At 45.2% G+C, this 24,578-nt stretch overlaps 2 protein-coding genes across 9 annotated transcripts in view; one reads left to right on the top strand and one right to left on the bottom strand.

Annotated features, from left to right (window-relative positions):
* Positions 1 to 428: 428 nt before the first annotated feature.
* On the bottom strand, positions 429 to 14,475 carry MCFD2 (multiple coagulation factor deficiency 2, ER cargo receptor complex subunit). Of its 7 annotated transcripts, none has more exons than XR_008519838.2 (5): positions 14,327 to 14,475; positions 7,567 to 7,721; positions 6,351 to 6,510; positions 1,264 to 4,156; positions 429 to 1,231 (listed from the first exon to the last, which is right to left on the bottom strand). XR_008519838.2 is itself a non-coding variant. In NM_001133812.1 (5 exon segments), coding segments are annotated over 3 exon segments (441 nt in total). In that variant the 5' UTR covers positions 7,716 to 7,721; positions 11,159 to 11,274; positions 14,327 to 14,384; the 3' UTR covers positions 429 to 4,024.
* Positions 14,476 to 14,973: 498 nt separating this feature from the next.
* The window catches only part of TTC7A (tetratricopeptide repeat domain 7A), a 159,649-nt gene continuing 150,044 nt past the window's right edge, over positions 14,974 to 24,578 (top strand). The window contains exon 1 of one of the 2 annotated variants that reach the window (XM_054547586.2): positions 14,974 to 15,161. Coding sequence is in view for 1 of the 2 variants with exons in the window: in XM_063713683.1 (XP_063569753.1) it covers positions 15,781 to 15,862 (82 nt within the window). In the remaining variant the exon portion in view is untranslated. Of the gene's footprint in view, positions 15,162 to 15,780; positions 15,863 to 24,578 lie in introns of those variants that run through there. The other variant, XM_063713683.1, reaches the window with a different exon arrangement.

Below are 24,578 nucleotides of genomic sequence, written 5' to 3'. Positions count from 1 at the left end.
GTCTCAGAGGGTAGGGAGGGAGGCAATGATAATTTCCTTTTAAAAGGCAGAAAGAAGTGTGTCTTCTCAAAATGCCAGGGGAGACTGTTTTTTTGCTTGGGTCTGGTATGTTTTCAATAATGCTATCAAATTAAAAAATAGTCGCCAGACCAGGGGAAAACGCTATGCATTCTCCTAGAGAATGGTGTCATAATCTAAATTTGGCCAGAGAATGAAGATCCAAAAGTGATTTCATTCAGAAGAAAAAATGCCTAAAAGGGGAAAGTAACTTTGAATTCTGAGAATTTACTCCTGCAAAAGGAGCAGGGTATAGCTGAGGATAGTCACAGGAACTATGGTAAGAGCAGGCACATGTGAACATTTGTATTAAACACACCCTGCATGTGGCAGGAGAAGAAGCTGATGTGAACAAAATCAACTGCTCGAGGTTTTGTTTCATCAGTTTTATTGGTCATATATCCAGAATTCGTCATATATAAATCTTTCAAAATAATGAGCTATTACAAGAATAGTTTACAAGTCAGCTTTGACTGCACAAATACTTGACACAGGAAACCATTTTTACAAATACATATGTTTTCTTATAATACTTTAATAAAGAAAATAAGTCTGTATACATCTTACGGCAAATTTTATGTAGTCTCTTTTTCCCATTCAATCATCGTTTCAGGTTTTCTATTACAGAATGTCCATCACATCTAATAAACCAATTTACAATCTGCTGCTTCTTCTCATTTTCAAATACTATTAAGATTCACACTGTTAAAGGGTTTTTTGGGTTCCTTTTCTAATCTTTCCTGATTTGAAAAGAATTCATGTATCTAGGCTAAAAGAGGTAACTTCAACAATATCCCTCCTGACTAGAACTTCTATCTGATTAATCGTTGGTGAATTATCTTTTCACTTCCTACTTAGCCTAGGCCAGGTAGTAGTTTTACCCCTGCTGATAAAGTCCTGACATTCTTAAAAGTTCCTAAACTGCAAATAAAAAAACCTTAGAAACAAGAGTGAAATAGAAATATTAAGAAAGCTAAAACACTATTGATTAGAGAACACACTTAAATTCAAGGTCTCTCCCAGGTTGAAGACAGAAAAGCAATAAAGTATAAGGATGTGGCAGTAGTTGTATAAAATACTGAAAATCTGAAAAAGAGTCATCACTTAAGCCAGTAGTGTATCATTTCCAAAATGTCAGAGGATACAGAATCTTAGACTCTGTGGCTAGGCTGAACTCAGAATCTCAGACTCTGTGGCTAGGCTGACATTCTTATGCTGCGGCTTTGAAATAGCCTAATAAATATCCACTTGCCCAGAGCAAGTAATCATTTAGGCCAGGGGAACTTTGCAGAATACTGACCATGTTTACCTGAAGAGATAGGAACCACCAGGGCAAACATTTGCCATTCACTCCATTCCTTCACTGTTACTGAAAAGCATCCACTTGGCAAAGCCTGTTGTTTTACTTTTCAGGTAACGTGAATTAAAATTAAGAAACTAGCAGTATTCTACTACAGTCAAGTTCCTGAGTACTCAGCTCCAATTATCTAATATTCTTGAAAGGATGCTGATATGGTTTGGTTGTGTCCCCCCACAAATCTCAACTTGAATTGTATCTCCCAGAATTCCCACGTGTTGTAGGAGGGACCCAGGGGGAGGTAATTGAATCATGGGGGCCAGTCTTTCCCGTGCTATTCTCGTGACAGTGAATAAGTCTCATGAGATCTGATGGTTTTTCAGGGGTTTCTGCTTTTGCTTCTTCCTCATTTTTTCTTGCCACCATGTAAGAAGTGTCTTTCGCCTCCCACCATGATTCTGAGGCCTCCCCAGCCATGTGGAACTGTAAGTCTAATTAAACCACTTTTTCTTCCCAGTCTTGGGTATGTCTTTATGAGCAGTGTGAAAACAGACTAATACAGTAAACTGGTACCAGTAGAGTGGGGCATTGCTGAAAAAATACCCAAAATGTGGAAGTGACTTTGGAACTGGGTAATAGGCAGAGGCTGGAACAGTTTGGAGGGCTCAGAAGAAAACACGAAAATGTGGGAAAGTTTGGAACTTCCTACAGACTTGTTGAATGGCTTTGCCCCAAATGCTGATAGCTATATGGACAATAAAGTCCAGGCTGAGGTGGTCTCAGATGAAGATGAGGAACTTGTTGGGAACTGGAGTAAAGGTGACTCTTACTATGTTTTAGCAAAGAGACTGGCAGCATTTTGCCAGTTCCATAGGGATTTGTGGAACTCTGAACTTGAGAGAGATGATTTAGGTTATCTGGTGGAAGAAATTTCTAAGCAGCAAAGTGTTCAATAGGTGACTTGGGTGCTTTTAAAGGCATTCAGTTTTATAAGGGAAGCAAAGCATAAAAGTTTGGAAATTTGCAGCCTGACTATGCAATAAAAAAGAAAAACCCATTTTCTGGGGAGAAATTTAAGCCAGCTGCATAAATTTGCATAAGTAGCAAGGAGCCTAATGTTAATCCCCAACACCATGGGGAAAATGTCTCCAGGCCATGTCAGGGCAGCCCCTGACATGTGTGTGCAGCCTAGGGACTTGGTGTTGTGTGTCCCAGCCACTCCAGCCATGGCTGAAAGGGGCCAACATACAGCTCGGGCTGTGGCTTCAGAGAGTGGAAGCCCCAAGCCTTGGCAGCTTCCATGTGCTGTTAAGCCTGCAGGTGCACAGAAGTCAAGAATTGAGATTTGGAAACCTCCGCCTAGTTTTCAGAAGATGTATGGAAATGCCTCAATGCCCAGGCAAAAGTTTGCTGCAGGGGAGGGGCCCTCTCAGCGGCAAGGGAGAGAACCTCTGCTAGGGCAGTGCAGAAGGGAAATGTGGTGTGGGAGCCCCCACACAGAGTCCCTACTGGGGCACTGCCTAGTGGAGCTGTGAGAAGAGGGCCACCGTCCTCCAGACCCCAGAATGGTAGATCCACCAACAGCTTGCACCGTGCACCTGGAAAAGCCGCAGGCACTCAACACCAGCCGTGAAAGCAGCCAGGAGGGAGGCTGTACCCTGCAAAGCCACAGGGGCAGAGCTGCCCAAGACCATGGGAACCCACTTCTTGCATCAGTATGACCTGGATATGAGACTTGGAGTCAAAGGAGATTATTCTGGAACTTTAAAATTTGACTGCCCTGCTGGATTTCGGACTTGCATGGGCCCTCTAACCCCTTTATTTTGGCCAATTTCTCCCATTTGGAACAGCTGTCTTTACTCAATACCTGTATCCCTGTTGTATCTAGGAAGTAACTAGCTTGCTTTTGATTTTACAGGCTCATAGGTGGAAGGGACTTGCCTTGTCTCAGATGAGACTTTGGACTGTGGATTTTTGGGTAAATGCTGAAAAGAGTTAAGACTTTGGGGGACTGTTAGGAAGGCATGATTGGTTTTGAAATGTGAGGACATAAGATTTGTAGGGGCCAGGGGTAGAATGATATGGTTTGGCTGTGTCTCCACCCAAATCTCAACTTGAAATTGTATCTACCAGAATTCCCACGTGTTGTGGGAGGGACCCAAGGGGAGGTAACTGAATCATGGGGGCCAGTCTTTCCCATGCTATTCTCGTGATAGTGAATAAGTTTCACAAGATCTGATGGTTTATCAGGGGTTTCTGCTTTTGCTTCTTCCTCATTTTCTCTTGCTGCCATGTAAGAAGTGGCTTTCACCTCCCGCCATGATTCTGAGGCCTCCCCAGCCACGTGGAACTGTAAGTCCAAGTAAACCTCTTTTTCTTCCCAGTCTCGGGTATGTCTTTATCAGCAGCATCAAAACAGACTAATACAGATGCTTTAAGCAAGCCCTTGTCCAATAAGGTATTTAATAGCACTTAGGGACTATTAGATGTCCCATTTCTCTTCTCTTTCATTTCTCTTATCTCTTCTCACCCCAGTGTAACGAATCGCTACAGGTTTTTATCAAAATGCTGCAGCAGTAGTTGGAAATGAGTTATTTTGCATTACTAAAGTGTTCAATCACATTATCACGGGTCACATTTGTATATAACCAGGAGATGGCCAAATAACATCTACTGCAGTGATTTTGCAAATTCAGCATAGTCAATGTATCCATCATTGTTCTTGTCATCATCTCTCAAAACACCATCTATTATGTTAATCAGTTCATCTTCGCTCATTAGTGGTGCCTGTTCACTCCCTTCCTACAAAATACAAATTAGACAATGATGAGTTGCACATTTTACCGGAAGAAGTGCTTAGCTAACGTCCAAAATATCCACGTTCTTTCATGGCACTGTTTATTAAAAAAAAAAAAAAGGAAAAACAAAACAACAAAATGTCCATGCTCATATGTGTCCAAAAACTTTCAATGGAGTATGGGGCTACTTCTAGGAATCAAGATATATATAGAGAGAATATGTATTATTGAGTCAATTTATCATAATCCAGTTTAGAAATTGTATTTGCCAGTTAAAAGATGGCCCTTCAAAATAGGCTTTTGCTTATTTGTTTCATTACAGCTCATTCTTCTTTAATTGGAAAAGTGCCAGTCCTCCTGAGGGTCAGCTCTGTGCACAAATTTGCCTGATAAAATAGAAACAGTGACGAATTGGACAACAAGTTGGCATCAAAACAAGGGGAAGAAGGCACTGCCGATCAGCAGAACCTGTTATGATCTTTGAGGAGAAAGTATTTCCCATGCTCCAAGAGCAGGGGTAGTGGGCTGAGGCTGTTCACATCCTTGGCTGGTTCTTCCTTTGCCACATCTCCCACATTCACCCTTCCCTCTCCTATCACCACCACCATCCTCATCTGCCAGGACTGCTGAGCCCTAATTCCTCTGCCTAACACTAGTCTCTCCTCATGTCCTTCAGTCTGTCTCCCACAGCCAAGGATCTTCCCTAAACAATGCCATTCTCCTGTGCAAAATCATTCATGCTCCCTGCTGCCTTCAAACCCCACCTGCAGTCCTACAGCCAATGTAACCCCACTCACCTGGCTAACTCTGCCTTGCTTCCTCTCTATAGAGGGCAGTGTGGCAGAAGGGGAATGACATTCAATGTGGAGGCACAAGGATTTTTTTTTTTTTTTGAGACAGGGTCTGACTCTGTCACCCAGGCTGGAGTCCAATAGCACGATCACAGCTCACTGCAGCCTTGACCTCCCAGGCTCACGTGTTCCTCCCCACTACCCTCCCACCCCCTGTCACCCCAGCAGCTGCGACTACAGGCAAGCATCACTATGTCCAGCTAATTTTTGTAGAGACGGGATATCACCATGCTGCCCAGGTTGGTCTTGAACTCCTGGGCTCAAGCGATCCTCCTGCCTCAACCTCCCAAAGTGCTGGGATAACAGGCATGAGCCACTGTGCTTAGCCTGGCACAAGATCTTGATTTCAGTTTCTTCACCTAGAAAATGGGAGGGTTTTGTTTGTTTTTTGTTTTCTGAGACAGGGTCTCGCTCTATTGCCCAGGCTGGAGTTCAGTGGCAAGATCGCAGCTTGCCACAGCCTCAACCTCTCAGGTTCAAGTGATCCTTCTACTTCAGCATCATGAGTAGTTGGGACTACGGGCACGCACCACTGAAAATGGAAGTATTAACAATGCCTGCCACTGCCTACTCAAGATGTTGCAAAGATCCAACGAGATCTCTAACCTACTTGAAAGGGCTTCAGAAACTTTGGAGCACCGTACAGTATCACACAAGACCTCAATTACTGCCACGTCCCTGAATCCCTTGGTCTCAATTCACCATTCTTCCCAAACAACTTCTCCCTTGCTCTGCAGTTTGAATACGGTCTGTCTTTTAGGCACTGACTCTCATACTCTGGTGTGTAACAGAAATGCCTGTAGCACTTAAAGATACAAATGCCCAGCCCTGGGACTTCTGCCTCAGCAAGTTATCCTTTGCGGGAAGGATCGTTGGACAGAAAGAGGCAGAACACAGAAGAGAAAGAAGCAGCAGCACCTTTTTTTTCTTTTCTTTTTTTGAGACAAGGCCTCACTCTGTTGCCCAGGCTGAAGTGCGGTGGCATGATTATGGCTCACTATAGCCTCGACATCCTGGACTCAAGCAATCCTCCCACCTTAGCCTCCTGAGTACCTAGAACTACAGGCATGCACTACCAGGCCTGGCTAATTTTTTTATTTTTGTTTTGTTTGTTTTGTAGAGACAGGGTCTCACTATATTGTCAAGGCTGGTCTTGAACTCCTGGCTCAAGTGATCCTTCCACTTTGGCCTCCCAAAGTGCTGGGATTACAGATGTGAGCCACCATGCCCAGTGGAGAAGCAGCACTCTTGGCACATAAGGACAACACAAGTCAACAAGACTGGGGACCAAATTAACAAAGGGAAACCTTTCTGTGATACAGTCCCCCAAGCCACCACCAGACCTACCTCCTTATGGACATGAGTGATGGCTGTGGAGAGTTCTAAGCCATCAAGCAAATTATTGCCATCATAATCATGCATTTTGAAGTAATGGAGCTGCAATTCTTGTGGTGACATCTCCGCCTCTGGTTTGTTGATGACACCTTCTAGATGCTCCATGATATGCCTAAAAATCAACAGTCAGGTTCAGGCCAATTGACAGATACTGGGATCATGCTGAAATCTTAAGGACTCTGAAAAGTTCAAGATCTTAAACTTCCTCCAGCTCAGAAAAACAAACACCAGCAGTGGCAGACCACACTCGAGGATTACATAGAGATAGACAGGGCCTTGAGAGGAGCAGGAAAAGTCAAACAGACCCATCTGTTATGCTGGCAGGATTAGGGTATTCTTTCCTCTTTATTATTAGAATTTTGTTATAAGATTTTCAGGCCATCAATTTAAAAATATGTCTTTTAAAACAATTTTTTTTTTTTTTTGAGACAGGGTCTCACTCTGCCACCCAGGCTGGAGTACAGGAGCGTGATCTCGGCTCATTGTAGCCTCAACTTCCCAAGCTCAGTTTATTCTCCCACTTCAGCCCCCAAAGTAGCTGGGACCATAGGCATGTACTGCCACATCCAGCTAATTTTTTTGCAATTTTTCAGTAGAGGCAAGTTTTCCCTATATTGCCTAGGCTGGTCTCGAATTCCTGGGCTCAAGCAATCCACCTGCCTCAGCCTCCCAAAGCACTGGGATTACAGGTGTGAGCCACTGCACCCAGCCTTAAAAACAAAGGATAACCGAGTATAATGCGTGAGGCTAACTGGCCCAAGACAAAAGCTGCAACAAATGATTCAATGTTTGAATGTGTTGGTTTAAAAAAGGTCTTGTTATAGTCAAGAAACCTTAGCTATTTTCTGGATTCCGCTACTACGACTGTGTATGTGTACCTGTGTGTCTATTTGTATGTGTGTAACTATCTGTGGTGAAAAAACGGAGAGACTGGATTCAGGCAAGTAATGTGCCCCATTTGGGCCTAAAGATCTTCCACCTGTGATACGATGGTGAAAAAAGAATACCTGACTTATAGGTGGCAATAAAGAATAAGAATCACCCTTGAAGAATGTCAAGGGGCCACAGAAACAGGAAGAAGGAAAGGAGGACTGAGCGTGCCCTTGCCGCTGGCTCAGCTGCAGATGATAGGGAGGCCCCTGGACCACAGCCCGGGCTGAATACGTACTCTTGGTCGTGCACTGTGTTCTTATCCAGGCCCATGCTGCCGGGTTGGGAGAAACTGGCTGCAGGCTCCTCAGCCCTGGCGCCTGGGGCACAAAAGGCCCAGAGCAGGCCACACAGGAAGGGGGTTCTGAGCAGGGATCTCATGGTCATCAATATCTGTGAGATGGGAAACACAGAAGAGGAAGGCAGAGCATCAGAGCAAAGGTTTCGTTCAGGGCTTGACATGGTATGATCCTGGGAAACCTGATGAAGCAGTGAGGTTAAGAAGAGAGCTTGTCAAACAGGGCCCAATGCCAGCTCTGCTTTGAGACTGCGGGATGACCCTGGGCACTCCAAGTCACTCAAATGGCAGGAGAAGGCTCATGAGGTTTCCTGAAGTGCCTGCAGAGTGCCAAGCAACACGTGAAAGCTTGAAGGGACTGGAAGATTATTCCTGCCTCCCAGAAGCTACGGTCCACTGAAAGAAATATTTTCTACCAAGAGCACCAGGAAAGGCAGCCAGCGAGTTATGTCAGATTATCAGAGAAAGAGAAAACCCTCTAGGAGTTCAGGGGAAGAAATCCCCTCTGAGTGAAGGAAAATCAGAGAAGGCTGATTGAGCTGGTGACACTTCCGCTGGGCCTGGACAGATATGCAGGGACTGAAGGACCACAGGAATCGTGGGAGCAGAGTGGCAGGTGCCCACAAGTGGGAAAGAAACTACAAGTAGTTCAGCTGGGCTGCAGCCTAGAGGGTAGGAAGCAGACAGGACAGAGGTGGCTCCAAGGGCTAGACAGGCTGCACTGGACATGGCTTTGCACACTAGGCCAGGGCTTGACATCTCCTGCAGAGAAAGAGAGGAGAGTCACTTACAGTTCATGAATGGGAGGTGAAATCAGAGCTTGGTTTCACAATGACTCATGTGGCGGCACAGTGGGGAAGGCATGAAGTGGCAAAAGCAAGACTAGAGGCGGGAGCATGGTAGCCAAGGGAAGTGGTAAGGCGGGTCAGATCAAGGTCTGTGGCAGTGGACAAGGTTCTGTACCTCCTGGGTGGTGACAGTGGCAAGTAACTTAACCATGGTGAGCGGGCACTGGAAAGGAAGGTTACAGAGAAATCAGGATTCCATCAGGGACTCACAGGGTTTGGCCACACTTGGAATTGTGGTCAACAAGACGACACAGTCAGCTATAGAGCAAGCTCTCGGAGGGCAGGGAGAACTTTAATCCCACCAGTATTACCCGCCAAGGGTCAGGCAGGCCTTTAATTGTTGATTCAACGGAAAGTCTTGGTCTGTCCTAGGGCTGACAGACTGACCTCAAAAAGGAAGGTGAAGGACAGCCAGGTGACCTACATACAAAAACAAAAGACCTGACCGAACACTCACTTCCCAAAAGGCAAAACAGATTCTGCTAGATAACAAGGCCAGAGATTTCTAACAGGCCAATTGTAGTCCACAGCCCCAAACCAGCAGTGGTAAAGACAAACCATAAGGCACTGGTCATCCCCTTTACATGCTACACACAGGGCTCAGCTCAGAAGCTGCAGCTGTCTCTGTGCCTGGGGCTGAGAGGTAGAGGTGTTATAGTCCCTCTTACCCATCCTAAAAGGCTCTCAGGGCAGAACCCTGAAAGTGTGAGTGTGCCACCCTACAACACTTAGAAAAATTTCCCAAATCCATTTTTCCCATTACCAGTATTGCTTCCCATGGCCCCCTCCTTAAAGGGGACAATAGTCACTGGGATGTCTAACTTCCAGGATAGGCCAGGCATGGTGGCTCGTACCTGTAATCCCAGCACTTTGGGAGGCTGAGGCAGGAGGATCACTTGAGGCCAGGAGTTTGAGATCAGCCTAGACAACACAGCGAGACCCCATCTCTACAAAAAATAAAAAATTAGCTGAGCGTAGCAGTGCACCCCTATAGTCCCAGCCACTCAGGAGGCTGAGATGGGAAGATTGCTCGAGCCCAGGAGTTCAAGGCTGCAGTACACTCCAGCCTGGGTAACAGAGTGAGACCCTGTCCTCCACCACCAAAAAAAGGAAGAAACTTTCAGGGTGCTAAAAAGCACCTAGAATCTAGTCTACTTCTAAACAGTGACATCAAAATGCAATCTGTCTCAGACCTTTTATTTTTTAATTTTTATTTTTTTGAGACATAGTCTTGCTCTTTCGCCAGGCTGGAGTGCAGTGGCGCAATCTTGGCTCACTGCAACCTCCGCTTCCCAGGTTCAAGCAATTCTCCTGCCTCAGCCTCCTGAGTAGCTGGGATTACAGGTGCGTGTCACCACGACCAGCTAATTTTTGTATTTTTAGTAGAGACAGGGTTTCACCATCTTGGCCAGGCTGATCTCGAACTCCAGCCCTCAGGTGATCCACCCGCCTCGGCCTCCCAAAGTGCTGGGGTTACAGGCATGAGCCACCGTGCCCGGCCACCTCAGACCTTTTATATCCATAGTTTAAAAAAAAAAAAAGCAACCGTGTCTGGCCACCTCAGACCTTTTATATCCATAGTTAAAAAAAAAAAAAGCAATCTGTCATACGTAATAGGAAAGAATGCTCAATATATATTGAATGAAAAAGAACAGGCTACAAAAAAGCGATAAAGAATAATACACTTTTGTAAAATAAAAATGTGTATTTCCTACACAAACTATCTCAAGATAACAAAGATTATCTTGAGACATGAGATTAGAATTGTGATTTTCGGCCGGGCGCAGTGGCTCCCGCCTGTAATCCCAGCACTTTGGGAGGCCGAGGCGGGTGGATCACGAGGTCAGGAGATCAAGACCATCCTGGCTAACATGGTGAAATCCCGTTTCTACTAAAAATACAAAAATAAAAATTAGCCAGGCGTGGTGGCGGGCACCTGTAGTCCCAGCTACTTGGGGGGCTGAGGCAGGAGAATGGCATGAACCTGGAGGCAGAGCCTGCAGTGAGCCGAGATCTGCTATTTTTTTATGAATATGTATTCAGTGTAATCTATCCCATAATTTTGTCCCAATACTATATGGATCGGATACAAAAGGAGTTTCTGGTTAATTCTTATCTCCACAAAATAATTCAGAAACAGTCAGAAACTACACTTCCAATTTTACCAAATAAAAGTACCCAGACCTTGGCCAGGGACAGTGGCTCACGTCTATGATCCCAGCACTTTGGGAGGCCGAGGCAGGCGGATCACTTGAGGTCAGGAGTTTGAGACCAGCCTGGCCAACACAGCGAAACCCGTCTCTACTAAAAATACAAAAAAAACTTGTTGGGCATGGTGGTGTGCACCTGTAATCCCAGCTATTTGGGAGGCTAAGGCACAAGAATTGCTTGAACCCGGGAGGCAGAGGAGGCAGCGGTTGCAGTGAGCCAAGATCATACCACTGCACTCCAGCCTGGGCAAGAGAGTGAGACTGTCTCAAAAAAAATTTTTTAAAGTGTCCAGACCCTGACAAGGCCACTGCCACTGTACCTGGTACCACAAAACAAGGTTTCAGGTTACTCCTAGCAGTGACTGCCTCGGCCATAACAGAACAACTTGTTCTGACCACACATCTTGGAGTTCTGGGACAGGAAGGATCAGAGAAGGGAATCAAGCTCCTCCCAAGCCTTTCAGACTCACTTACATCAAATGTTTCTTTCTCCAGTGAGGACTTTTCAATTCCAAGTCTGGCGTAGGTATTCTTCCTGCAGGCTCCCAAGTGCTTCCCTTCAGAAGGCTCCTGTCCACAGCTGATGACAGCTGCAAATTAATTCTTTTTTTTCTTTTGTTTTCTTGTGTGTGAATGAATTCTTGAAAACCTGCCTGATTACTTATCAGTGCCCTTTGCTGGATGGGCTTCGAGAGGACTTGGACTGAATCCACATTCCCAGTATCAGGCACAGTGCCTGGAACAGAAGCTGCTGGTTCTTAGCCTGTGTGCCATGGTCCTTGGGGAGCTGGGGTGATTACCACCTTTGCAGATATGCCGCCAATTTTTAATGTCACTGTAACTGAAGATGAAACTTTCCTTTTGGAGATATCTATCATGGAACTCATGGCACCATTTCCTCCACTATGTGATTGGATGCTTAGTATATCAATTTGGTGTGTGTGTGTTGGGGGTGGGGGAAATTCTATTTAGATAACACCAAAAAGCGACCAAGTGATTAATCATGTAGTAACTATGAGTCCAAAATATCCCTTCTTTAAGGGAGGTGGGATAAAGGCCAAGAACCACTGATTTTGAACTTGTCTCATTTTGGTTTGCTGTTGCAGGTTTCTAATCATTGGAATGCAACAAAAGCCAAATCAATAAACATAAAGAAAAAAAAATCCTCCAAGTGGTACAATGAAAACAGGGAATCGGGCTGGGCATGGTGGCTTATGCCTGTAATCTCAATACTTTGAGAGGCTAAGGCAAGTGAATCACTTGAGCCCAGGAGTTCAAGACCAGCCTGGACAACATGGCGAGACTCCCTCTCTAATTAAAAAGAGAGAGGAAGAAAGGAAGGAAGGCAGGCGAGGGAGGGAAAGATAGAAAACAGGGAATCTAACTGCCACCTAACAAATTAAACTGCTGACAGTCAAGAGAAAGCATAAGCAACTCCCTCTACCCAAATAACAGGTTGCATCATCCATGCTCTAACTACTTAGCTCAAGGCCATGGGCAAACAGCCTGAAGATAAGCCCCAGCTCACTGGCCTTCTTTAGGAAATTATAAAGGCCAGGCTGAAGAAAAACCCAACAGAGGAGAAATTTCTGCAAAGGGACTTCAGGGCACAACCCATACCTTGAGACAGCCCTCACAAGGTGCAGCCTCAGTCCTGGGAGGGCAGTGCTGGACCATCAGCAGCAGTGCGCCTCCCAGTGCCTTGGCTGTCACAATGCTCCCCTCCTGCTCTGCTAGCCTCCTCTTGTACCACAGCCTCCACTCCTACTGGTTCCATCTGTCCATCTCCAACTTCCTTCCAGGACAGGTTCAAATGTCACCTCAGGATTCTTCCAGCCAAGACCAATTGCTCTCTCATCTGACCTCAGTCTGCAGCCTCTCACACTCATTTGACCTGAACATACGATCACAGGTTGTTCTCCTTTTCCATTTTTCTATTTTCCTCCCTCTCTGAGAGTCAGGACCCTCTCTCCTCTGGCTCTCATTTACCTTACTGATCTCTGCTGAGCTGACCTGGCTCATCGCTGAATCAGGGAAGTGAGTCTTGGCACCTAGGTGTATTGTTCACTATCCCACAGCGGATCTAGCTTTAGCTGGAACTTCCTTTGGAGCCTTCCAGTGGTTTGACCTGGCCCAACCCTTTCCTCCTGGTGTGTCATCAGTCCTATCAGCACTAAGAGTTTGGGGCCAGCCTTCCTGCCAGCAGCTAGTAGCAGCTTCTCCCTCAAGGGGCCCTTGGTTAAGAATTCAAACCCAAAGCAGCCACACTCACCAACATCCAGACATCCTGTACCCACAGCCAATGCCAAAGAAAAACTGACCAGTACTTTCTCACTTACCCCCGTCATGGTCCTGGAATGAAGGCAAGAAAATAACCACCTTCCTAAGCTAAAGAAACCTCTACACGGAATGAGGGTTGAGAATTGGTTCTGAAAAAGCAGGCATTTAATATTAATAACTTGATCTATTTGTTCATCTAGGGAGCCCAAGGAGCACCCATGCTTCATTTATACATTTAATGACCGTACTAACAGCACAAGGTACTGAAGATAGTACTATGACCTCGACAAACTCCTCTCACACAGATTACAACCTGGTAGAAAAGAGAGACCAGCAGGCAGACACCCATGGGGTACCACGAAATCCCCAACTCACACCTGAAATAACACATGAAGGATAAGAAGGATTATTTCAACCAAAGGACAGTGCCTCAGACATAACGAACATATTGAAGGAACATGTAAGCCCAGAAGGAACTTGTTCTGATCTAAGAACCAAAAAAGATTCAGTATGGTTAAAGACACAGTACAGTCGAGACAAATGAATCTAAAGTTAAAAGAAGATAGGTCATGAACGGCTTTGCAAGCCCCGTTCAAGAGCTTGGAAGAGCAATGAGAATCCAACAAAGGGTGGTAAGGGAATGGGGGGACGCTTCTGGTGACATGATCAGATTTTTGTTTTAAGACCATGGCTCTAGCCTCTCTGTATAGAACAAACTACAGAGGATGAAGAAGAGATGCAGGGATCATCAGGAAGACACCGAGGTAGTCCAGAGAAGAAAAGGTGGCCTGAACTAGGTAGGGCAGTGGGATGGGACTGGAGAATGAACGTATCCAAGACAGCTTTGCGAGGGATTAGATGTGGGTGGGTAAAGGAGTGCAGCAACTGAGAATGATACCCAATTCTGGCTTGGGCACCCGGGTGGATGGCCATGCCCAGAGAGGGAATACAACAGATCAGCTTCCCCCGCCGGGCCCGACAGGACCTGTGGTCTCCCTGAGAGGGGGAACAAGGAGCAGAGGGAGAGTAAGGCCTCCGGCCCGCTGCTTTTGGGCCGGGCCAAGAGCAGTGTCCACCCGACACAGCTGGTCCCACAGGCCGATCCTCGGGCCCCCAGGGACCAGGGAAGCGGGCGGAGATCTGCCCAGCCGGCCCCGTCTGGCTCCAGAGCCCCCAGTGGGGCACAGGCTTCCGCCCCGGGAGACAGGCCGTGCTCCTAGCCGGTTAAGCGTCCCGAGACAGCCTGGGGGCCCAGCCCCCGCCCCCAGACTGCTCCTGCCTTTCATCTTGAGCCCAAGCCTCCAGCCCACAAGAGAGGCGCCTGGATCCCGCCCGCTGCGGAGGGTGCGCTAGTTCACTCACCCTTACGGTCTCCGAAGCAGACGCGAAGCCCTCCAACGTGAGCCTCACCAGCCCCCGTCCCCAGAACGCTCTTCCTCGGCTTCGCCCCGCCCCCCCACGACCTGCCTTGCGCACGCGCGCTCCCTGCCGCCCGCCCATTGGCGCCGCCGGGCCCCTCCCGCTGGCGGCGGCGGGGGGCTGTGAGAACGGCTCGCGTGAGTCCACGTGTAATAGGCCCGCGCCCAGCACTGGAAGGACTGACGCAGTTCTTCTACCTGCTTTCCCGAGGGCGACACTCGGCTCTACTCCAGTTGGGCCGCTGGACGCCCTAGGGGCCCGGCAGGTTGCTAGGCAACCCCGGAAGCCCTCAGGAACGCAGTTCCACGTGCGACGTAGAGTGGCGGATCCGGATGGGGCGGACCCCAAAGCTGGCTCCCAACTCCGCTCCCCCTCTCCTATACAGGGCTCTTGGTTCAGGTCTCTTGGTTCGTCCTGCTGCAAGTTGGGAAGAAAGATAATAGGAATGCTAATTCTTTCCTGATGAAACGACGACAACACGCTGGAGCCGGCCTTGGACCCTACGTTTCAAGATTGGCCTGCTTCCAGCGTCTGTCCGCTCCACTGCACAAGCTGTGGCAGCCGCTGTACGCGTTCGCTTCCACGGGAGTCCCAGCAAGACTGTGCGACCCAGTTCAAATACCATCTTCCATGTACCGTTCGTGAAATCAGCAGCTTTTGCCATTCAAGAGAGGACAGATTACTTAAAAACAGACTCATGAACAAATAGGGAAACGAATACATCATCCCTGTATAATCCTGCCCTTACACCTGTGCTCCTATACAAGATTAACATTCAGTGAGTATCTGTTGACCTGATGGATAAATGAGTGTAGGACGGTCGTTTTATTTTTGTTTTGTTTTGTTTTGTTTTGAGACAGAGGCTCGCTCTGTCCCAGGCTGGAGTGCAGTGGCGGGATCTCGGCTCACTGCAACCTCCGCCTCCCAGGTTCGAGCTCTTCTCCTACCTCAGCCTCCCGAGTAGCTGGGATTACAGGCGCGTGCCACTATGCCCGGCTAATTTTTGTATTTTTAGTAGAGACGGGGTTTCACCATGTTGGCCAGGCTGGTCTCGAACCGCTGACCTCTTGATCCTCCCGCCTCAGCCTCCCAAAGTGCTGGAATTACAGGCGTGAGCCACCACGCCCGGCAGGACGGTCGTTTTTTTTAAAGCCCTTCTCCCATTTCTGTCCATAAAGGTACATAATCGTGTTTCGAATGAGCCTGGGTCCGGACAGGAAAGACAAAGAAAGTGACTGAGTAGTTAGATGCCTTGAAAGTTGGCTAACGCCACTGCCATTGACGGTCTCATTCCTTTTCCCACCTTCATCTGAGATTGAAATCTGCCACCCCTATCCCAGAGAAAAATCCCATAATCACTAATTTTTTTTTCCTTTTTTTTAAAGAAAAGAGTCTCCATGTTGCCCAGCTCGTCTCGAACTCCTGGGTTCAAGCAATCCTCCCACCACCTCCGCCTCCCAAAGTGCTGGGATTACAGGGGTGAGCCACCGCACCGGGACAAAGAATCCCTAAGTTTTGAGGATACCCTATTAATTCAAGACCCATTCTTCTTTCCTTACTCTGAACTTTGGATTAGTTTGATCTAGTTCCTGCTTCTACCCTGCATCTGCCATTCATCCATCTCTTCATGCATTCATCCACCCCTCCCTTTGTTCATTTATTCATTAATTCAATAACATTTCTTGAATATCTTCTATGTACTAGGCACTCTACTAGGAGCTACTAGAGATACAAATAAGACAAATGAAGTGTCAAGAAGCTGGTGTCTGGTAGATGGATAAAGTGTCCTCATTCTAGCCAGTGCTTTCATTTTTTTCCTGTGGATGTTATATCCTCTGTTATGTCTCTCTTGAATCGACAGTCACTCCCTCTCTACCAGATAATTCCCATCAACATATAAACTTGCTGTATTTTCTCCTCCACCATACCACTGAAACTGCAATCTCCATGCAAATCTAGTGGTCTCTTTGATCTCTTGTTTTTATTTTACTTGCCCTCTCAACACTGTTTTATCAAAGCCAACCACTCCCACTTAGAAACACTTTCTTCTCTTGTTTTCTGACACCACACACTCTGGGTCCTTCTGCTACCTCACTGGTTATCCTTTCCTGGGCTTCTTAATTGGCTTCTCAATCTATAATTATCAAAGTGTCCAGGGTTCTGTTCTGAGTCACCTTCTCTACCCACTCTCCCTATGTGAGTTTACCTAGTCCTGTGCTTTAGATACCATTTATAAATAGATGACTCCAAAATATGTCTCTCTGACAATGACCTCTCTGTGTAATTCCGGACTCCTGTAAATAACTGTCTACTTGACGTCTCCATATGAATGTCAGACTGGCATCTCAAACTTAATGTGTCCCCCCAAAATCTTGATTTTCACCCCCAAACCTGCACCTCTCTCAGTCTTGTCCATTTTAGTAAATGTCACTGCTACTTATTCTGTTGTTCAAGCTAAAATTCTACGAGCTGTTCTTGATTTATCTCATCCCTTTACCTTTAAATCCTTCAGCAAAGCCTGTTGATGCTATCAAAATATATCCTGAGTCTTTGACTTCTTTCCACCTCCACTAAACCATTCGAGTCCAGTAGTAGATGATGCTGCTGGACTACTTGAGAGAGAGCTTCCTAACTGACCGTCCTGCTTCCATTCTTGCCCCACTGTAGTCCATGAGTGAGAAGCCACCTTTGATTAAGCCATTTTATAGGTGGGTGTTCTGTAACTTGTAGCTGAACCCATTCCTAACAGGCAAATAATTTGGTACCAGAAGCAGGATGCTAAAAACAAGACACTAAAATATGGAATTGGCTAACCGGAGGTTAAGGTAGCCAGTGTTAAAAGACTGTATTTCAAACTGGAAAGTTGGTGACCCTTATAAGCAGTAGTGAAACTGTCACTTACTGGACCTTGGATACAGGCCACATGCCAACCAAAGCTATATTTTTGGAGAAACCTCATGAGCAATATGGAACATTAGTGAGTGTTGCCTTTTTTGGTAGCTTTCAGCAAACTCTTTCAAGAGAAGGGCAACTCTACATTAGAAATAACTGATTTGAAAGCAGATTAAAGAAAGTAACGACTAGGTAAGAGAGGATCTCTTTACCTGCAATCAAGAGTCTCATAACTTGGAACCTTGCTGAAATACCCCATTTACTTTGTGTACTCAGGTTGAAACTAGTACAAGTAGAGACAAAGAGGTGGCTTTATCAGGAGATAGGACGGCCATCCCAAGATACCAGAATGGCCTCTAGGTGGCATCTCTTTCCTCAGCTATTTTGAATTGTCTCAAGACAATGTTTTACCTATGTAGGGGATTCCAGAGTGGATGAGAATAGGTGTGAAAATAAGATTTCAATTTACACCTTTTAGTATTGCTTTGATGTTGTAAACTATATATTACTTATTTGGAAAAATAAATAGAAAAATGTTAAATAAAAACAATTTAAAGACTAGATAGGCTGGGTGTGGTGGCTCACGCCTGTAATCCCAGCACTTTGGGAGGCCGAGGCGGCAAATCACCTGAGGTCAGGAGTTCAAGACCAGCCTGGCCAACATGGTGAAACCCCGTCTCTACTAAAAATACAAAATTGGCTGGGTGTGGTGACACATGCTTGTAATCCCAGATACTTGGGAGGCTGAAGCAGGAGAATTGCTTGAACCCGGGCAGCAGAGGTTGAGGTGAGCCAAGATCGCACCATTGCTCTTCAGCCTGGGCAGCAAGAGCTAAACTGTGTCTCTAAATAAATAAATAAGACTTTCGGTAAGTTATTTGTGATTACTATACGTGAAATTGATCAGAAGTCTAACAAATGATTGAGGTAATCCTGTGTCCCTAAAATCTCAAGCCTGGTTAACAACAGTCTGTTGCTGTTCAGCCCTGTGGTCATCTCTGAATCCTGGAATTCCTTCCAACAGGGAGTAGGATGTAAAAGGTGTGCGTTCTGCACAAGTAGAGGAAAAAACAAGGATGCGGCTTCCAGATTCTCCAACTGAGAACTTAATACACTGTCACCAAAGAAACTGCAGTTTCTTTTGTTTAGAGAAAAGGTCTTGCTCTGTCACCCTTGCATTGCATGAGGGTGACCTCAATGGGTTGCATGTTCTAGGCTCCCCTGTCAGCTGGGATGGGGCTTTGTATTTCTCTCTCCCTTCTTCATATTTCTGATAAGAGTGAACTGTGGTGTTAAAAGCTTGGAATTTTGGCATGTGTTGTGTTGTTCTGAGTTCAGATATACTATAAACTGGGGTGGTGAAAATGATGGCCATCTGCATTTGATGACCTTGTTTCTTCCGTCCCTGAGTTTATCAAAGCACACATCACTCCTAATGAAAAGTCTGACTGTTGATTTCTTCAAATTCATGTTGGGGGAAGGTATATATATTAATTATGTATACATTAATACATAATGTATGTATTAAGTCACATAAATTAGCATTCCTTAGTATCCCTTTTGTCTCCCTCTCCTCTCTCATCATGTTGTTGTTCTTTGGAGTTTTTGACATTAGTTATTCTAGATAAACATTCTCTTCTTCAATCTTAGCCTTTTTTTTGAGACAGAGTCTTGCTCAGTCACCTAGGCTGGAGTACAGTGGCGTGATCTTGGCTCACTGCAATCTTTGCCTCCCGGGTTCAAGCAGTTCTCCTGCCTCAGCCTCCCAAGTTGCTGGAATTACAGGCGACAACCACCATGCCCAGCTAATTTTTTGTATTTTTAGTAGAGATGGGGTTTTGCCATGTTGGCCAGGCTGGTCTCAAACTCCTGAACTCACGTGATCTGCCTGCCTCAGCCTCCCAAAGTGCTGAGATTATAGGCATGAACTACCATGCCTGGCCTTAGTCTTAGCCTTTAAAAAAAAAAAAAAGATAAATTTATCAAAAATTTTGATCACCCTGATATCCCATATCTCTTGAAATTTCTCCTGAACTTGCCTGTCTACTTGAACACTTCCTTCAAAGGCATTTTCATTATGAATTTTGTGTGGCAAACTTCTGAGGTCTCCCCTGCCTCAGGATATTTGTATTACTCTCACATTAAAATGAAAATGTGGCTGTCTACAAAACTTCAGAATTCTTTTCCTTTGGTACTTAAAGAAATAAATATATGATCATAAGAAAAACTATATGATAATTTTAAAAAGGCATCTGACAAAATTTAATCCCTATTCATGATAAAAAAAAAAAAAAAAAACTTTCAGCAAACTGGAAATAGAGGGATACTCTCTCAACCTGACAGGGCATCTGTTAAAAACCCACAGTTAATATTCTTAGAGTGAAAGGCTGAATGCTTTTCCCTTAATATCAGGAACAAAGCAAGGATGTCCATCTTCAACACTATTGAAAGTGCTTTAGTATATTCATTATACTAGAGCTTTAAGCCATTAGAGAACAAGATATAAAAGGCATACAGACTGGGAAGAAAAAGTAAAACTATCTTTATTCACAGATAATATGATCATGCACATGGAAAATCTAAATAATGTAGAAAAAAGCTACTAGAGCTATTGATTTAGCAATGCCATAGGATATAATATACAATTAATGGTGTGTCTATATATGGGCAATAAGCAAGTAGAAATGGAAATGCTTAAAATACCATTATAATAGCATCCCAGAACATGAAATACTCAGGGGCAAGTCTAATTCAGTTATTTGAAGCATACTTTGTCTTAATAGTCTAGTCATTCTGTTCTCTGAAGTTCTTGTGCTGTAGTCCTGCAATAGTGTCTACTCTTTTGTCTCTTGTCAAAGCATAATTTAAAGACAATAGTTATCTTCATGCAAATGATATGCTCACTTTAAAGAAAATAGTCATTAAACTCTATCAACAAAAAAAGGATTTATAAGGCAGAAATCCCCAACTTTTTGGCACCAGGGACCAGTTTCATGGAAGACAATTTTTCCATGGAAGTGGTGGGGGGAGGGACAATGGTTTCAAGATGAAACTCTTCCACCTCAGATCATCAGGCATTAGTTAGATTCTCATAAGGAGTGTGCAACATAGATCCCTCACATGCGCAGCTCACAGTAGGGTTCGCGTTCCTGTGAGAATCTCATGCTGCCAACGCTGATCTGACACTGACAGGAGGCACAGCTCAGGCAGTAATGCTCACTTGGCCACCCAGTGCTCACCTCCTGCTGTGCAGCTGACCCACACTAGTTGGGGGGTGAGGGCCCCTGTAAGAAATAAGAGAGATAACAATAAAAAACTAAAGACATTCTGGGAACGATAAGTTTTTGGATTTTTTTGGTTTTATATTTGAGTGGAGGAAAGCTGATTAGCTGGCATCCAGCAAAGAGTCTAGTCTGTGAAGTGTGCCCTTGAGCAGACTGGCTAGGGTCATCAAACAACAACTTTAGTTACTTATAGATTCTGATGACCTGGAGATTTTAACCGTGGAGTATTTGTGCCAGGCTGATACTATAATGTTGCATTAGGCTTATACCATTTCCTCCTCAGAATTTCTCAGCTCTTACTCATGGTGGATTATTTCCTTGAGCATTTTTATAATTTTTGATGACGAGTTCATTTTTAGTGGGGCTTTGTCTATGGGAGTCCTATGTGGCCTGGGCTGAGGCTGTGTTTCCTCAAAGAGCTTTGATGTTTGCTTCTATTTGCCTGCTATACATTTTTGGTTATTTTTTTAACTTGTGGGTTCCTGGTTTATATAGGTAGTATTAGACTAAACTGCAGACCTGAGCGCGGGCAGAGTGTAATTATAAATGCTCAGGGAAATTTTTTTTTTCCCCAGTCAAGGGGCAAGGCCAAGATATACAGCTTTACTGTGTTTGTCTGTGCATCTCTGCAAATCTTGTTTCTGATTCATATGTACTTCAATCCCTGAAGGTGTGAGAGGTAGAAACCACCCAGAGTTTCTTCCATTCTCTCACTCAACAACAAAAGCACGGAAGACATCTCTACCAAAATGTGGGGAGGGGCAGGGGGCTCTTCCCACACTGGAGCAAGCACATCAGTTCTGCAGCAGACACCAGCTGGGGGGCCTCCAATTCAATTCAGTTCTGATGCCATCTACCTAGAGATAACCTCAGAAACCGCAGGTTGAGGGTTCAGTTTTACAAAACAGCCCTCTCTTTCCCACCAGTCACAAGTCCAAGGCCCCTAAAACATCTGACCGAACAGCTTCTAGATGGGTTTCGCAAGACCCCTCTTTATTACAGTTTATTACAAAGGCTATTTTAAAGTATATGAATAAACAGCCAGATGAAGAGATATAAAGGGTGAGGTCTGGAAGGGTCCTGAGCACAGGTGCTTCTGTCCCCATGGAGTTGGAGTGCACCACCCTCCTGGCCCGTGGATGTCTTCTGATTCATCTTCCTGTCAGCCTCCATGTGTTCAGCTCTCTGGAAGCTCTCCAAACCCTGTTCTTTTGGGTTTTTATGGAGGCTTTATTACATAGGCACAATTGACCAAACCATTAGTCATTGGTGATCAACTTAACCTTCAGCCCCTCTCTCCTCCCTGGAGGTTGGAAGTGGGGCTGAGAGTCCAAACCTTCTAATCACACCTTGGTCTTTCCAGTAAAGAGCTGTCATTCTGAAGTTACCTGGGGGCTGCCAGCCATCAGTCAACCATTAGCTTAAAAGAAGACATCACTGTGGCGTCTTTAAGGATTGTAGGAGTTGTGTGCTAGAAAACAGGGTCAAAGACCAAATATTTATTTCACAGTATCACAGAAGGTATAGGCCTTGGAGAGTCCTAGCCATATGTGAAAGTATCAGATCTGTCTCTTTACTCTTTTTAACACAAAATTTCTTCCCTTGTTGCAGTCTCCATTAAAACTCAGAATTGGCCAGGTGTGGTGGTTCATGCCTGTAATCCTAACACCTTGGGAGGCCGAGACAGGAGAATCGCTCAAGTCCAGGAGTTTGAGACCAGCCTGCACAACATAGGAAGACCCTGTCTCCATAGAAAAACTTTTTTTTTTGAGACAAAATCTCACTCTTGTCCCCCAGGCTGGAGCGCAATGGTATGATCTCAGCTCACTGCAACCTCCGCCTCCCAGGTTCAAGCAAATCTCTTGCCTCAGCCTCCAGAGTAGCTGGGATTACAGGCGCCTGCCACCACACCCAGCTAATTTTTTTTTGTGTTTTTAGCAGAGATGGAGTTTCACCATGTTGGCCAGGCTGGTCTTGAACTCCTGACCTCAGGTGATCCACCCGCCTTGGCCTCCCAAAGTGCTGGGATTACAGGCGTGAGCCACCATGCCCGGCCTATAGAAAATATTTTTAAAAATAGCCAGGCATGGTGGTGTGAGCCTGTAGTCCCAGCTACCCAGGAGGCAGAGGTGAGAGGATCGCCTGGGCCCAGGAAGTCAAGGCTGCAGTGAGCTATGATCCTGCCACTGCACTCCAGCCTGGGTGACAGAATGAGATCCTGTCTCTTTAAAAAAAAAAAAAAAAAACCCAACTAAAGGAACTAAAAAAAAAAAAAAAATCTCAAAGTCCCTGTAAACCGGTAAAACTGTAAACCCCCCAGGGAAGCCTTAGTATCAGCTTATCAACATTCTTCCCTTCTCTCCACTAAGTTAGCTCCTTCTTAATTTTTTGAATATTGAGAATTTTCCCTGCTTTCTTGTGAGCTTAGCTCTCCAATTAACTGAAAGCTTGGGTTTTACATTTATGGAATATAATCATATTTGTGAAGAATTTATATTTTGTATTTGAGTATAATAATATTCTAAAGAAAAATTATAAAATATATTGAGTATGAGTGTTTTGAATAGAATATGAGAAGAAAACTTGAAGAAAATCTTGAATAAAAATATTCCATGTGATATTCATAAGAGTACCTTACTATTCATTGGATATTTTCTTTTTTTTTTTTTTCCCTGGAGATAGGGTCTCACTCTGTCACCCTGGCTGGAGCGCAGTGGTGTGATCTCAGCACACTGCAGCCTCAACCTCCTGGGCTCAAGCCATCCTCCTGCCTCAGGCCCTGGAATAGCTGGGACTACAGGCACACTGCCGCCACACCTGGCTAATTTTTGTATTTTTTGTAGAGACAAGGTTTCACCATGTTGGCCAGGCTGGACTCGAGCTCTGGGCTCAAGCAGTCTGCCTGCCTTGGTCTCCCAAAGTCCTAGGATTATGAGCGTGACCCACCCTGCCACAGCCTTCATTGGATATTTTCAAGAGTACTCTTAGTTTTTGGTAAATCATACATTTGGCAAATGGGGTAGCTTGGATATTGAACTAACTAATCCTTCAACAAATTGGCCTTTAGGAATATGGGCTGCTGCCATTCAGCTTTCAGTATTTTTCTATAATACAGATCTGTTCGTTGCACTGCACTTGTTTTTCAATTATTTATTTATTTATTTCAGTGATAGAGGTTGTCTCGCTATGTTCCCCAGGCTAGATTTGGGTTTAAGCGATCTTCCCACCTCAGCATCCTGAGTAGCTGGGACTACCGGCATGCACCACCACACCCACTTGTTTTTTTAACAGTATGTTGAGCTGGGTGCAGTGGCTCATGCCTATAATCCCAGCACTTTGGGAGGCTAAGGTGGGCAGATCACTTGAGGTCAGGAGTTCGAGACTAGCCTGGCCAACATGGTGAAACCCTATCTCTACTAAAAATACAAAAATTAGCCGGGTGTGGTGGCAGGCGCTTGTAATCCCAGCTACTTGGGAGGCTGAGGCAGGAGAATCTATTGAACCTGGGAGGCAGAGGTTGCAGTGAGCCGAGATCACACCACTGCACTCCAGCCTGGGCGACAAAGTGAGACTCTGTCTCAATAAATAAATAAATAAATAATATGTTGACACATGCCTGGTCAGAATAAATTAACCTGACTGTATCAGCTGACTCATTTGATGTGAAAAGGCAATTCACAAACCAGTTCCTAAGCTGACTTCTCCCCGCCACCTCCCCCCAAAAAACCCATGTTTATTTTTCATTTTTCCCTAAACAACATTAATAATTGATTCTGGCTAGGGAAAGACCATGTTAACCCCCGTTGAAAGGGATTAAAAGTCAATGGACGATAAAAATAAAGTGGCTTTTGTGGATACAACCCATACTTCCTATGTGTTCAGCATACCAGTTCCACAAGATTCCTTTCTTAAAAACCATTCTGCCTTGAGTTCTTAGATACACTACAACAGTGCCACCCAGGTGTCAGCTAAGATCTTATTTTTTGGAGGTCGGGTATAATGGGATCAGACTTAACCTG

Source organism: Pongo abelii, chromosome 12 (assembly GCF_028885655.2).
Source record: "Pongo abelii isolate AG06213 chromosome 12, NHGRI_mPonAbe1-v2.0_pri, whole genome shotgun sequence".
Taxonomy (NCBI): Eukaryota; Metazoa; Chordata; class Mammalia; order Primates; family Hominidae; genus Pongo; species Pongo abelii.
Note: the sequence above shows the minus strand (reverse complement) of the source record. Positions and strands in the feature narration are given on the sequence as shown.

Excerpts from the sequence above, each read along its gene's own strand:
- MCFD2 (XM_009237338.4), bottom strand. The coding sequence starts at position 14,464 with ATGGGCGGGCGGCAGGGAGCGCGCGTGCGCAAGGCAGGTCGTGGGGGG. Across the intron at positions 6,511-7,566 it reads AACACAGTGCACGACCAAGA|GCATATCATGGAGCATCTAG; the intron begins GTACGTATTCAG and ends GTTGATTTTTAG. Across the intron at positions 4,157-6,350 it reads TCACTCATGTCCATAAGGAG|GAAGGGAGTGAACAGGCACC; the intron begins GTAGGTCTGGTG and ends TGTATTTTGTAG.